Here is a 14842-nt window from a genome sequence, read left to right on the forward strand (position 1 = left end):
GGAACTAACAAGGGGTTACTTTATAAATAACAGGAGATAAAGCTATCATGAATAGGTAAAACAGTACAGGTTAGTATGTAGAAGTTCAAGATAAGGCAATGTCTATATATTTGTAACCCGCGCTTACCAAATAATATCTTACTTTGAGTTCAACACCAGGATGAAGAAGTTCTTGTTCATCATAGGATTTGCTGTTCTTAGTGGCAAGTAGATATAGAATATACATAACAACTAAATAATTAATTAATTAAATAAATAAATGAATAAATATATAAATTAATAAATAATTCATTATCGACACGCTTTCGAAATGAAACGAAATGGGATATTTTAGATAATATTTTGTACACACATATCCTGTGGTATGGGATTGGACGTTTTAAAAAATGTACATATAATAATGAAATATCTTTGTTCTGCTTTGAATTTGAATAAGCAATTGTTAATTAAAGAAAGCAAATTTTTCATGCAGATTGCCAGAATTGAGTTCTATGTTCTTTGTATTTTTCATTTTGATTAAATTTTCTGCCTTAGAAAAAAAAAATTAAGGAACCAGTGTCTACCAAACGGCATGGCTTTGCAATAAGATACAAGTTCTCACAAGAGATAGAAAATAAGAAAGAATGATTAAAACAAAATGTTTTTGTCATAACAGTAAAAAGATTTCGGATAAAGACTATTCGCTTCTATCTTTCATTTTTAAGCACCAGGCCCCGTGTTCACAAAGAAAAGATCAGGATCAGGATCAAGTGATCCTGATTTTATTTTCTTTGTTTTATATAACTAATATTGATCTTATTTTGCTAGAATTGAATGGTACATAAAGTTAAAGTAATATTTTGCTGATTTGCAAAGAAACAACCCTGTTTTGGGATAAAATAGACAAATAACGAAACAAATACAAAAATAATGGGATCAAAATGAGGATCAATTTTAGGATCAAGATCAATATTTGGATTAACTGTAAAATACCCATATCTTTCAAAAATTACAATAAATTTATTCTTTAATTTCAAAAACATGCTATTTCAAGTCCAGTTTTATCAAGTTAATATTAAGTATCTAATCTATAAGAATTAACAATGGATAATATTTGAGATTTTAGATTTGATCCTGATCTTGATCCTGATCCTAAAATCTTTGTGAACACGGGACCAGCACATACGTCAGCATTTCTCTGAAACAAATGAAAAAGTAATTAACTTCTACATTCCTTTCTGATATAATAACACATAAATAATATAAGTGCAGTAACATTTGATTAAAATAATGAACGTTACAATTAATTAAATAAATAAATAAATAAAAGATTCAATAGAAAATTCTTCTTATCCGTAATCCAGTATCAAAACATTTTAAGCAACTTTCATACCGACAGTAATTTCTTCGAATCCTTTAAATTACAGTTTAAAGCTTCCACACCCTTACATATAAAGTCTAAATGTAAATGCAAAAAATATTACCAATAGTAACGTCAAAAATGACGAGCTAATTTCTTCAAAACATTACGTGAAATAAGTTTCAACGAGTTTTAACCATGTTAAAATTTTAAAATTAGAATGGGCTTATAAACGATTCGTACCGAGCCCTCTACGAACTTCTACTATTACATCGTTCTTCCAAATATCAGTAAATAATATCTTTAATTAAATTATAATTTGTAACAAACTTATGTTCTTAATTAAAATATAGTCATATTAAATCAGACATTGTATTAAATTACTTGCTAAATGTTTAAAAACAATTGATTTGATGCACACTATTTATTCTCTTTTAAAAGTAGCTTAATCATGTGATTTATATTTTGGTTATTACAAACATTAAGTCTGGACATTCTAAAAGTCACAACTTTGTGATTGACCTTATCGTAGCTGAAAACCTTCTCTGAAAACATGATAAACAAGGAAAGAACTTTACATTTACGAATATGACCATCCATGTTCCTACTGACTTAAGGTACTCAGCCCAGTTACCACAGTCCTCTCGGAACATTATTTTCTATCACAAGACAATGTCATTTACATGAAGGTCTCTAGACTCTATTTGCCACTTTTTCTTTTCTTGCAGGGTTGCTAAATATTGGTCTTGTCACACCAATCTCTTGATATAGTTGTCTTCACTTTCAGAAATACAGACTTGGATACAAAAACTAGAATTTATGTTAAGTGTGAGTGCTAATGGGTCTATCGTATCACTTCTTATAAATATTACGCGTTAGTTAACCTTATCATGCATTCCCATGACCCGCCGATGTGACTGGCATAGAGTGGATTAAAGTGCCAGTCTACAGGATGCTTCACAAGAAGTTGTCCGATTTTAGACTGGTTCCTTTGTTTAATTGTGCTTTCTAACATTTTGCCTCCGCTAACAAGAATTGTTCCCTTATCGCGAAATATTTTTTTCTGGGTAACCTCAATGACTCGTTAAGCGTTTAAAAGCAGCTCGTTACACTGTGCTATTTCTATGTGGACTGCTCTTGTAGTTTAACAGACAAAATGACATCCGTTTCTTTTTAAGCGTTTTCTAACTGATTTCACTATCAGTCATAGGAGAATGGGGGGTTAATCTGGAGTAGTCTGTTCATTGATCAAGAGCGCCATTCGTTGCCTTAGTGACAGTGTTGTTGCTTATATATAAAATAATCTCTGATTTCTTTCTTATAATCACTAGGTTAGTTTTAATACCCAGTATTATGTCCGTGTTTCAGCCAGCACAAGTTGTTTATCCATACGTTCGTTTGCTTGTATTAAGGTAATGGCGATTAATCAATTCTGTCATATAACTTTCGACCGGAAAGATAATCGGGCACGTATCATTTTTTATGACTGATTCTTTCATACACACAGATTTGTGTATCAAATATAATAGGGTTCAATGTATTAATCTGCTGTCTCTTTTAACTCCTTTTGTTAATATCGTTCAGTTCCTGTTTAAAGCTTGAATTCTGTATATGTAAGTTGTGTTCTTTAAATTGGAAACGGTAAGATTGACTCATTTTGGTCAGGTGATGTCGTCTGCAAATTATTCCTCAGTAACCAAGCAAACACTGTCAAGTCGGAAAAAATAGTTGATGGAGTAATCTGTATCATGTCCTGTGTACGATGCTTTGGTGTTAGCAGGCATCTTTTCCTGACTTTGAAATCATCGTCTGCAATTTGACCATTAACGCCACTTGGATGACTGCCCCTGAAGCAATATCAGCTTGGCTCGAACCGGAGTCGACAAACCGCCGTTTTTCAAGGATATAGTCTAATATGTGCTTATTGTATTTCATACGAATGTCTGAAAACATCGATAATTGTTGCAAATATGACCAAGTAAATCATACAATCCGTCCAGAATATAACTTGGTCAACCTTTGAAATAGAGGAAATGAGAATCCTTAAAGAAAATTCACAATGGTAAAATTGAAAATGTTGCAAGCTCTCTTTGATTGAGCCTGTTCATGGACGGTAATGTCAAGTGCAAACCAACTTCCACGCCCCCCTCTCAGTACCAGTTCTTAGGCAGAAATCAACATTTCAACAATAAAATGGTGAAACCTTGAATTTCGTCAGAAGAGTAAAGAAATAGAATAAAGTTCATCAAGACGAGACAACGTTACAGAACGCGGCCCCAGCAGAATCCGGTCACACCAGCATGGCAGCCAGAAGGCACCGAACCAAGTACTAACGACAACAAGGCATACAGGCGGCATGCCATAACAGCATCACACACTTCTTATCTTAGAATGGATTTTCCTTTATTGGTGCTTATCTAAACTAACCAAAAACGAAACTGCATGAAATACGATAAACACGATCAACAAGGAAAGGCGGCGTTCAACGATTGCAACCCCAAAACGACATAGCAACAAGAACCAGCGATAAGAAGCCCTGGAGGACCCCTTACAACAAGAGCCATGTAAGCATGGCCATGCCCCACCGAATGTGTCCGCTGATTGAAAGAATGTATATGAAGTAGAGCAGAATAATTCAATTTAAAGAGGTCTTTTGGTAATGGAAACTGGTGGCTGAAGTGATTACAGATTTGAAACCAATGTGAATACTGATGGCTAAAAATAACAATGGGAATTAATTAATAGAAAGAGCATCGGGACACGAGGCGAAACACGTAGCCCCCACCCCCGAGTATAAATCAGGTTGCCGTGTGTTTTGATGTTCCTTCTCTTTTGTATCATAGTCAAACATTAAAACACGTTTCCAGATACCACAATATGAAACCCCACAATAAGTAACCAATGAACGAGCATCTGAACTTGACATTTCCATCCCTATCCCTTTCACTGTCGTCACAATTTATAAACCCCGGACAAAATGAACCAATCAATGGGCATGCTCTGTAGTGCGGGTAACTAAAATATGATAAACAAGATCAACAAGGATAGGCGGCGTTCAACGAATGCAACCCCCACCCGACCCAGCAACAAGAGCCAGCGGTAAAGCATCTGCTCCAGTAACTGTGCATGTATATGTATACGTATACGATTAACTCTGTCACATTTTCAACAGAAAGGTACCCAAACTATGAAACAACTGCAAAGTAATACAGGGTAGGTTATCATTCTTGCGTGCAAGTTGATACCTCGAACACTTTTTGAGATAAGCTCCGGACAAAAAGTATGAAAAATAACAAAGGGCAATAACTCAAAACTTCTAAAAGGTAGAGCTATTATTCTTGCACACAGCATTCTTCTTCAATAAGATCTATCCATCTATGAAGTTTCGTGTTAATATCTCAAAGGCTTTTTGAGTTATGCTCTGGACATAATTAAGTTTGGAAAACAACAAAGGGCAATAACTGAAAAATAATGCAGGGTAGGTTATCATTCTTGTGTGCTGCATACCTCCCCAATGAGATCTATCTACCTATGAAATGCCATGTCGATATCTCAAAGACTTTTTGAGTTATGCTCCGCTGAGGATAAAAAAATATGAAAAATAACGAAGGGCAAAAACTCAAAAATAAATACTAATAGAGCTAACCTTTTTTAAGCATTGCACACCACCTGAGTGAGATCTATCCACCCATGAAGTTTAATGTTGATATCTCAAAGGCTTTTTGAGTTATGCTCTGGACAAAATATAGTTTGAAAAATTACAAAAGGTAATAACTTAAAAATGATACAGGGTAATGTTATCATTCTTGTGCACTGCACTCCTCCCTGATGAGATCTACCCGCTCATGAAGTTTCAAGCTGATATCTCTAACACTTTTTGAGTTATGCTCCACTCAGGTGAAAAATTATGTATGAAAAATATCAAAGGGCGCTAACTCAGAAATTATGAAATCATTCTTGTGCACTGCACACCTCCTGAGTAAGATATTTCCTACTATGAAGTTTAATGTTAATATCTCAAAGGCTTTTTGAGTTATGCTCTTGACAAAATTAAGTTTAAAAAATAACAAAGAGCAATAACTGAAAAATTATACGAGGTAGAGTTATCATTCTTGTGCACTATACTCCTCAAGATGATCTATATACCTATGAATTTTCAATTTGATACATCGAATACTTTTTGAGATATGCTCCGGACAAAAATGTTGGACTGAAGGACAGACGGACGGATGGAAGGACAGATGGACGGAAACCATTTCTTCATCACCCGCCGACCTTCGGCGGGCGATAAAAAAGGACTAGGCGCAAGGCAAAGGTTCTATTCTAAAAAATGGTCAATCGCAATAACCTGTCTCTGAGCCATCACGGAACAGCAGATGTACGTTCTTCAATTTACTGAAGTGGACGGAGACAACGGTTAATGCTATTCTTTTCTAAATATGGTAGATTTGCTGGCCTGTATACTTTAAATCTGCAGCAAGTTTTATAGCATTATTTTATAAGTTCAACAGACATTAGACAGTCGTCTACGTAAAATGCATTTGCAAATCTCTCTGCATTGTCATTGGCCTTTTTTCTTCACAGCATACGCAGCGCAGCTCTGGGAAGACGTTGTACCAAATAAATAAACCAGGCAGCATACAATAACTGTTTTAGATAAATCCCCGCATATACACAAAAGGAAGCGTAGTGCATCACTATCCTCACATTCAAGTACCTGATGAAACAACGCCTTTATGTTAGCGGAAAGAGCTACATTTTCTTGTCGGAATCGGGTTAATACGCCTACAAGGCTGTTCATCATATCAGGGCCTTGTAAAACGTTTTAGTAAAATACTTTTGAGCTTTGCTGTACAATAAATTATAACAAGAGCCATGTCAACATGGCCATCCCCCGCCGAATGTGTTTGCTCATTGGAAGAATGTATATGTAGAAGAACAGAATAATTCTATTTTTAGAGGTCTTTTGGTAATGAAAACTGATGGCTATAGTGATTACAGATTTGAAACCTATGTGAATACTGATGGCTGAAAATAACAAAGTGCAATAACTGAAAAATAATGCAGGGTAGGTTATCATTCTTGTGTGCTGCATCCCTCCTCAGTAAAATCTATTCACCTATGAAGTTTCAAGTTGATACCTCTAATACTTTTAGAGAAAAAATTGAATTGAAAAATTAAGTATGAAAAATAACAAAGGGCAATAACTCAAAAATTATAAAAAGGTAAGAGTTATCATTCTTATGCAGTGCACACCTCCTGAGTGAGATCTATGCACCTATGAAGTTTCATTTTGATATCTCAAAGGCTTTTTGAGTTATGCTCTGGACAAAAATTAATTTTGAAAAATAACAAAGGGCAATAACTCAAAAATAATGCAGGATAGAGTTATCATTCTTAAGCACTGCACTCCTCCTCAATGAGATCCATCCACCTTTAAAGTTTCAAGTTGATACCTCAAATACTTTTTGAGATAAGCTCTGGACAAAATAGCATGAAAAAAAACAAAGGGCAATAACTCAAAAATTGTATAGGGAAGAGTTATCATTCTTGCGCACAACATTCCTCCTCAATAAGATCTATCCACCTATGACATTTCATGTTGATATCTTAAACACTTTTTGAGTTATGCTCCACTCAGGTGAAAAATAAGGTATGAAAAATAACAAAGGGCAAAAACTCAAAAATTATGAAAGGTAGAGTTATCATTCATGTGCAATGCACACCTCCTGAGTGAGATCTATGCACCTATGAAGTTTCATGTTAATATCTCATAGGCTTTTGGAGTTATGCTCTGGACAAAAATCAATTTTGAAAAATAACAAAGGGCAATAACTCAAAAATCATGCAAGGTAGAGTTATCATTCTTGTGCACTGCACTCCTCCTCAATGAGGTCTATCCACCTATGAAGTTTCAAGTTGATAACTCAAATACTTTTAGAGATATGCTCCGGACAAAAATTCGGACGGAAGGACGGACGGACGGAAGGTCGGACGGACGGACAGAGACTATTTCTATATCCTCCGCCGAAAATTTTCGGCGGGGGATAACAAGCACTTTCAGAAGAATAGATAAAAAATTAGAATCCCTAAAGAAAGCTAAACACGGCAAAATTAGGCTAAATATTCGTTAATTTAAGGCCAATCTGTCTTTATTGTAGTTCCATCTCATAGTCCCCATTTATATGAGAAAGGGTCAGCACTTTGATTGCGTTTGCTCTCTTTTTTCAACTGACATGGAATTTTTCTTATTATAGGATACGTCATTTAAGTCTGACGTCAAAATACGGTCAACATTTTCTAAAAGCGATCCCCGGAAGCATTCAAATCAATCAGCAACATTATATGAAAATTGCTTATTCGGTTTGATAACGTCTGCACATGAGGGATAATGCTAAGGTACAGCATCTCTCACGCCCCCTAGCACCCGCTTGAGTAGTACTTAATTCACGATACTTTAAAATGCTGGACTCAAAGACCACAAGCCGTAAGGACCACAAAAATATAACAAAACAGAAGAGAAGTATGGGACAACTTTTTACGGTAATCAACAGACACCTGCTGGTGTGATACTCAATTCTCAACACTTAAAGGTGCTGGACTCGACGATTTCAAAGGACCAGTCACTTGACTGACCGAATAAATGTTAATTGGCTCTCTTCTGTTGTCTGTTTTATTATGGTCTGAATTATTGCATGGTATTGGTACAGGAAGAGCCCAATTAAGTTGCTTTTGTACTGCATATGGCGCATTACTATATCCCGTGTGTATCACAAGTGGAATATATGCGATGTACCTGTGCCCAATGAATTACACGACTTCATTTGTGTCTCGTTTAAAATTTCCAAGTCAAATAAATATGTCATATTTCTAATATCATCGGCAGTAGCTGCAGATCACGTAGAAATAAGTAATTGCTTTACTGCACAGACTCTGTGAAGTTATCTGCACAGTTCCTGTGAAGCTTCACTTTCATTGGAACGAGGACTCACAGTTAGGTCAACTTCAGGTGTCAACAGCGGTGTCAAGTGCCGTGTGGCAGCCGTAAAAAATTGCCCCGTACGTCACTTCAGTGTTGTTTTATTTTCTGGTCCTTCGAGATCATTGATGCCAACACTATAAGGTGTTGAGAATCGAGTACCGCTCAAGTCTGTGCTGGGGGCGTGAGGGATGTTGCACTTATTCATTATCCCTCATGTACAGACTCAATCAAACCGAGTCTGCAATTCTTATGTTATTTTGTTGTCATTAATGCTTCCGAGGGATCACTTTGTTTTTTTTTTAGAATTTTTCCTTCCTGTGTACTGCATTCCAGGGGTTGCGTTTATTGAGCGCCACCTTTCCTTGTTGATCTTGTTTGTATCATATTTTAATTTACGGTCGGTATCTGGAAAATGACTGGTCTAGTGATATATTCTTCTTTTGGATAAGGCTTCCGTTACACTGGGTTTTGTCTTCGTCATCGTCCATCACGGCATACGTTGGACATTCCCTACCCTAAACAATTACAGGTTTAATCTAGAAAAAAGAGCCATATGTGACCGTACGATAAAATGAAAGTTACTTTACATATTTATCAGTAATTTCCGAAACCTAGCTAAGTAACAGTGTATGGTGTAGAACAGGTATAGAACATATTTCTGTTTCTTCATGCGCCAGACATATAATTGCGTTAAGGAGTATTGAAACACAACCTGTTCTTTACACCATGTTTCTGTTCGTTAGTCATTTTCTTATAACTATAACATGATACTAAGTCTGAGCAGGAACCATAATGCTAAGTCTGAGCAGGAACCATAACAGCTATAAGATTTTTTTTTGGTTCTTGTGTGTAACCTTCAATATAAGACAAGTTAGTTGCCTTGCCTTTTACAGAATTATCAGACACAACAAATTGTTGGTGTTTCCTAGCCTGAATCTAAACTGTAATTGAAAAGGTTTCAATGTTAAGGAATATTTGGTCAAGAATTGTAAAGGACTTCTGTTGTTTAAGTCCATAATCAATTTCAATGACAATAATTTCAGGTGTTGCTGAGGCTACACACTTTTACGTTTACTCCTGTCCACTGAGCTCATCGGCATCCTTTCTTTCCTCAAGCAACAGCAAGGACTGCCCAAGCAGCGGAAAAAGGGACATTCCGTATGGCATCAGACACACTTACATACAAATAGGATCGAAATGTTACGACTGGGGAGATTGGAATAATCCAGTAAGTTTGTTAAATAATTTGACACGAAATAAATTTGAATAATACTAAAGCGCAAAAATTTAAACATGATTTATTAAAAAAATCTGTGTAAATAATAAGATAGTTCTTTTGTCTGCTGGCACACTTATTGAAATAGAGATAAACAGAATCCCTAAAGGGTACCGAAAACGACAGAATAATGCAGAGACGATTTGTTTGAGCCTGTTCATGGACGGTAATGAAAAGTGCAAATTACCGTCCATGCCTCCTATAACCGGCATTATCCCTCATGTACAGACTCAATCAAACCGAGTCTGCAATTCTCTTGTAATTTTGTTGTGATTAATGCTTCCGAGGGATCACTTTGTTTCCAGAATTTTTATACTTCACAACAGCAGGTGTCAAGTGCTGTGTGGCAGCTGTAAAATATTGCCCCGTACTTCACTTCAGTGTTGTTATATTCTCTGGTCCTTCGGGATCATTGATGCCAGCACTATTAAGTGTTGAGAATTGAGTACCGCTCAAGCTGGTGCTAGGGGGCGTGAGGGATGTTGCACATTTCCATTATCCCTCATGTACAGACTCAATCAAACCGAGTCTGCAATTCTCTTGTAATTTTGTTGTGATTAATGCTTCCAAAGGATCACTTTGTTTCCAGAATTTTAAGTAGAATCCAACATTTTAAGGTGAAAAACAACAAGCACCACAATGCGAAAATGTTTTCATACACTAAGAATTGATGTGACATGATAATGAAATATGGAAGTTAAGAAAAATTGATGCCGTTATTTGTACCAACACAGAAAGTTGGACGGTTGACAGGACCGTCCATGAAGAGACTCAGTCAAACCGAGCCTTTGACATTTTCAATTTAACCGTGTTGGGCTTTCCTTATGGATTCTTATTAGTTCAAAATAAAAAAAAAAAAAAAAAAACAGATACCCGAGTATCAATGCCAGGCCGTATTTTGATGTAAGCTACACACATGCCAAGTTAAGTATCAAAAGGTCAAAAGGTTTGGTGTCAATAGGCCTAAGCAATTCAAGTTATTGAGCAGGAACTGAATTTCTGAACTGAAAACCGAGTCTGCAATTCTTATGTAATTTTGTTGTGATAAATGCTTCCAAGGGATAACCTTGTTTCCAGATTTTTTCTATTTTTAAGCAACAGTAACATTAACCTTGATCACAGACACATGTGAAGCAATCTCAAGCTACCTTTTTACATAAGCTACCCATACAGCAATTTTGGTGTCAATAGGCCTCAGCAAACTCATGTAATTGAGCGGAAACTGAATTGTCATTCCTTTAAGGGCCCGTTTTAGTTGATATTAACTCACATTACATGTCCCACTCCTTTCACCCTTGTGTCCACTCTGCCTCTTGATATTAGCTACCTTTAGACTTAGACCATGAACAGGCTCAATCAAACCGAGCCTGCAACATTTTCAATTTTGTCGTGTTGGGCTTTCTTTAGGGATTCTGTTTTTATCTATTTTATGATCACATCCGTGTTATTTGTGCCGTGTGGCGGCTGTAAAAAGTCTCCCCGTACATTTAATCAATGATGTTATATTTTCGATCCTTGAAGATCGTTCAGCACGACATTATTGTTGTGCTTGTGGTATTTTTAGTTTTAACTTTTCGGCATTTTCTAGCCGGGTGGTTCCAATATTCCTACTTGAATAATGTTGAATCACCCTTAGGATATGTTGCCTGTTTTTTAAATTTGTCTTTTGACGTCTTATCTGTGATATGCAGGCTTCATAACCTCTGATCCCCTTGCAAAATTCCATTTTATTTAGTTCCGCCCATTGTTTTCTCGTTTAGGGCACACTCTTTCTATTACTTGGGGACTATACGCCGCTTTTCATGGAATGGCACGGAAGTGTCACATTGAAGGTTCCATGATAACCGCCGTATGAACACATCTGCGGATGTTTCTAAATTCAAAATTTTACTATTTCATGTTTAAATGTTGAATTCTGCTTAAGCCGGTGCTAGGGGGCGTGGACGGTAACTTGCACTTTCCAGTACCGTCCATGAACAGGCTCAATCAAACCGAGCCTGCAACATTTTCAATTTTGTCGTCTTGGGCTTTCTTAAGGGATTCTGTTTTTATCTATTTTATTGGTATCAATAGGCCAAAGCAAACTCAAGATAGTGAGCGGAAACCATAAGTTGACGCCCGCCCGCCGAATTTGGCATTATAATAACCCGGTTTTCGTTGAAAACAAGGTTAATAAGATAAACAAAGAAGGGCCACGTTCAATGAACGCAACCCGAATACGATTCATCAACACAATGCCACCGACAAGGAGTCCAGCAGGATTCCAAACAAAACAGGACAGGTTACAAAGCGAAGCACGGACATGATCATTATTTAAATAGAATAATATTAAAATTGAAAATAATAGAAACCGACAAGGAAACGGAGTCTTCAATGCGACTTTATTTTTGACTTTTTTTTGTATTTTAAGTTCTTTCTATTCGACATTTTTCAAGTTGGGGGATCCAATATTCCTACTTGAATACAGTTTAATCTCCATTAAAATATGTTACCTGCTTTTTTAATTTTCTTTCACAGCTTATTTGTGATATGCAGACTTCTAAACCTCCGATCCCCTCTCAAACTTCCATTTAATTTAGTTCCGCCCATTGGTTTCTCGTTTCGGACACACATATTCCTTCATTTGGGAACAATATGCCGCTTTTCATCGAAAGGCAATATAGTGTCACATTGAATGTTTCATGAAAACCGCCGTATGAAAATCTGGAAACAAAGTGATCCCTCGGAAGCATTAATCACAACAAAATTACAAGAGAATAGCAGACTCTGTTTGATTGAGACTGTACATGAGGGATAATGAATACGTGCAACATCCTTCACGCCCCCTAGCACCGGCTATGTGTATTAACACATCTGCGGATGTTTCAAAATTCAAAATTAATCCATTACTATGATTCAATATTGAATTTTGCTGAAGTCGAGGCTGGGTGGTGATGTTGATGGAAACTTGCACTTTTTAGTACCGTCCGTGATTAGACTCAATCATAGCGAGCCTGCAATATTTTCAGTTTTGTCATTTTAGAGGTCTTTTAGGGATTATTTCTATTCTCTATTTTTTTCCGTGCTATTCCGTGGTCCCAAAGTAAAAGACAGTCTGTGCTCTAAACAAGAAAACAATGGGTGAAACTAAACAAAATAGAATCTTAAAATGAGATCAGAGTTTATGAAAGCAGCATATCTTAACAAAAGACGTCTAACGACAAACTTAAAAAAGCAGGCACTATATCCATTACAATATTTAAGAGGCAATATTGATAATAATAATTCGTATTGTACGTTGAAACCAATTATCAGTTTATTTTCACGTTTGATAACTATATTCAATAATAGTACACTGTTCTTAATTAATCAATACATATTTTAGTACCAAAAATACATGTTAATTGAATAATTGTTTCATTGAGTTTGTAAAATTATATACATGTACTTGGCCAGCATAAAGAGACAAATTGTTCAATGGTCTTACATATATACAGTTTATTATTGTATCAAATTATTTCTTATTTGTACCAAAAATATTTCAATGTTTACTTAATATGCACTTCATTTAATTTGGCAAAATACATACTTAGCCAACTAAAAGAGAAAAACAGTTCATTAGTTTCATACAATCTGTTACTGTATTCATCACTTTTTTGTGTACCAGAAATACTTAAATGCTTACTGAAAATGCATTTCATTTACTAATGTTAAGGAAGAAAGGGAACTTATTTTTACCTTTGCACTAATGCTCACCATTTGTATATATGGATGTGTATTGGAAAGTTTTCATCATTTGTTGCTATAAACATTTGTACAATGTTTAATGCTAAAAAAATCTATTTTCATTGTCAATAATAAAACTTGAACCAAAGGTTGCCATTTTAACGTCAGCTAGATAAGACATAGATTCCAAGATTTTAAACAGCTTTTTACTCACGAATAAAAAATAAAATTTCCGTGTGTAATTTGACTATACAAGTTCAGATATTTTAATTACAGAGGGTGAGCGATTGCAATGGTAGCACACTTTCTTGTTGCGTTCAAAAACGTCGCTATGAATCATCCGGAACTACTTCGTGTGCTAATAGAATCACTAACTTTGAATCTGCTTGGAGATCTCAGGGGAAATCATATAGCGTCTATTCTTGGAATTGCCAAGTGTAAGTATTTTTCACAGTTACTCACAGAAGTCTTAAAAATAGCAAAGCAAAATATAGAAACATTTGTTAAACGGTAAATAGAGGAATTCCCTATACAACAATGCTTTAAATGCTTTTCTTACTTAAAATATATTTCGTATATGTTTTAATTATGTTTGCTTGAATCACTATTTGTTTACTATTCAGTCGGACTTTATGCTTTAAATTTGCAAAATCACATATACATGTATTATTAAATTTCATAAATTGCAAAGACATAAACAAATCGTAATACAATTACGTTAGCTGGAATTAATAACATATGATAAACGTTTGTTAAAAATTCTTAAAGAGTAAAACATTAAGAGATACGTATATCAATTTATTCAGATATTCCCAATGCAATGAAGGTTTTCCTAGAAACATGCAACACAATTGCCACCTTTTGGAATAAGAAATGTGAAAACTCGTCAAAAACAAATGGAATTTGATGAAAAGTTAATGAAGTTGTTGTTTTCAATTTTTAAAACCACATTTTAATCACAATTTTCAACGACTCCGTATTCCAAATACAAGGGGGTTCATACTATGCGGGCGCATCCTCAAAATTCTGATACCGCAACCGTTTCAAACGGTTCTTTGAACAAAAAAGAGTCATGTGAAGCAATCGGAATAGATTTGAATTTAATTTTTTTTGCAAACAAGATGTCCTTACTCCCTAGTTATTTAATATTCTAATGCTTGACACAAGTCTTATCCTTTCTTGTCAGTATTTTTGCGTTGAAAATGCGAATTTTTTTTGATTTTCCCCTGGAAAATTATACTTTTGCACGTGACTACCGGCGTTTTGAAATTGGTACAGAAATTGAAATTTTTTCTATTTAAACCTGAAAGTTTCACGCACCTGCGGAATTTATTTTATTGTAGAAAAACCTGTTCATGAAATATCAATTTTTTTCAATCATTTTTATGCCCTCACATGTGGGAGCATATAGACGTTTTCAGCTTGTCCGTCCGTCGTCAGATCTGTCAGTCCGTCCGTCCGTACGTCCCCCGAAACTTGATTGAACGCCTCCTTTTAGAACCCGGATTGTCAGATTTTTTGCTTAAACTTACAGGGAATG

General features: G+C 35.5%; 1 protein-coding gene across 1 annotated transcript; it reads left to right on the forward strand.

Annotated features, from left to right (window-relative positions):
* Positions 1 to 69: 69 nt before the first annotated feature.
* On the forward strand, positions 70 to 13743 carry LOC132722968 (uncharacterized). Its single transcript, XM_060707589.1, has 3 exons — positions 70 to 203; positions 9365 to 9549; positions 13579 to 13743. The coding sequence occupies exons 1-3, from the start codon at positions 161 to 163 to the stop codon at positions 13741 to 13743; spliced, it is 393 nt and encodes a 130-aa protein (XP_060563572.1). The 5' UTR covers positions 70 to 160.
* Positions 13744 to 14842: the final 1099 nt, after the last annotated feature.

The sequence above is a fragment of the Ruditapes philippinarum genome, unplaced genomic scaffold (genome assembly GCF_026571515.1).
Source record: "Ruditapes philippinarum isolate M1 unplaced genomic scaffold, ASM2657151v2 ctg3188_1_1_1_1, whole genome shotgun sequence".
Lineage (NCBI taxonomy): Eukaryota > Metazoa > Mollusca > Bivalvia > Venerida > Veneridae > Ruditapes > Ruditapes philippinarum.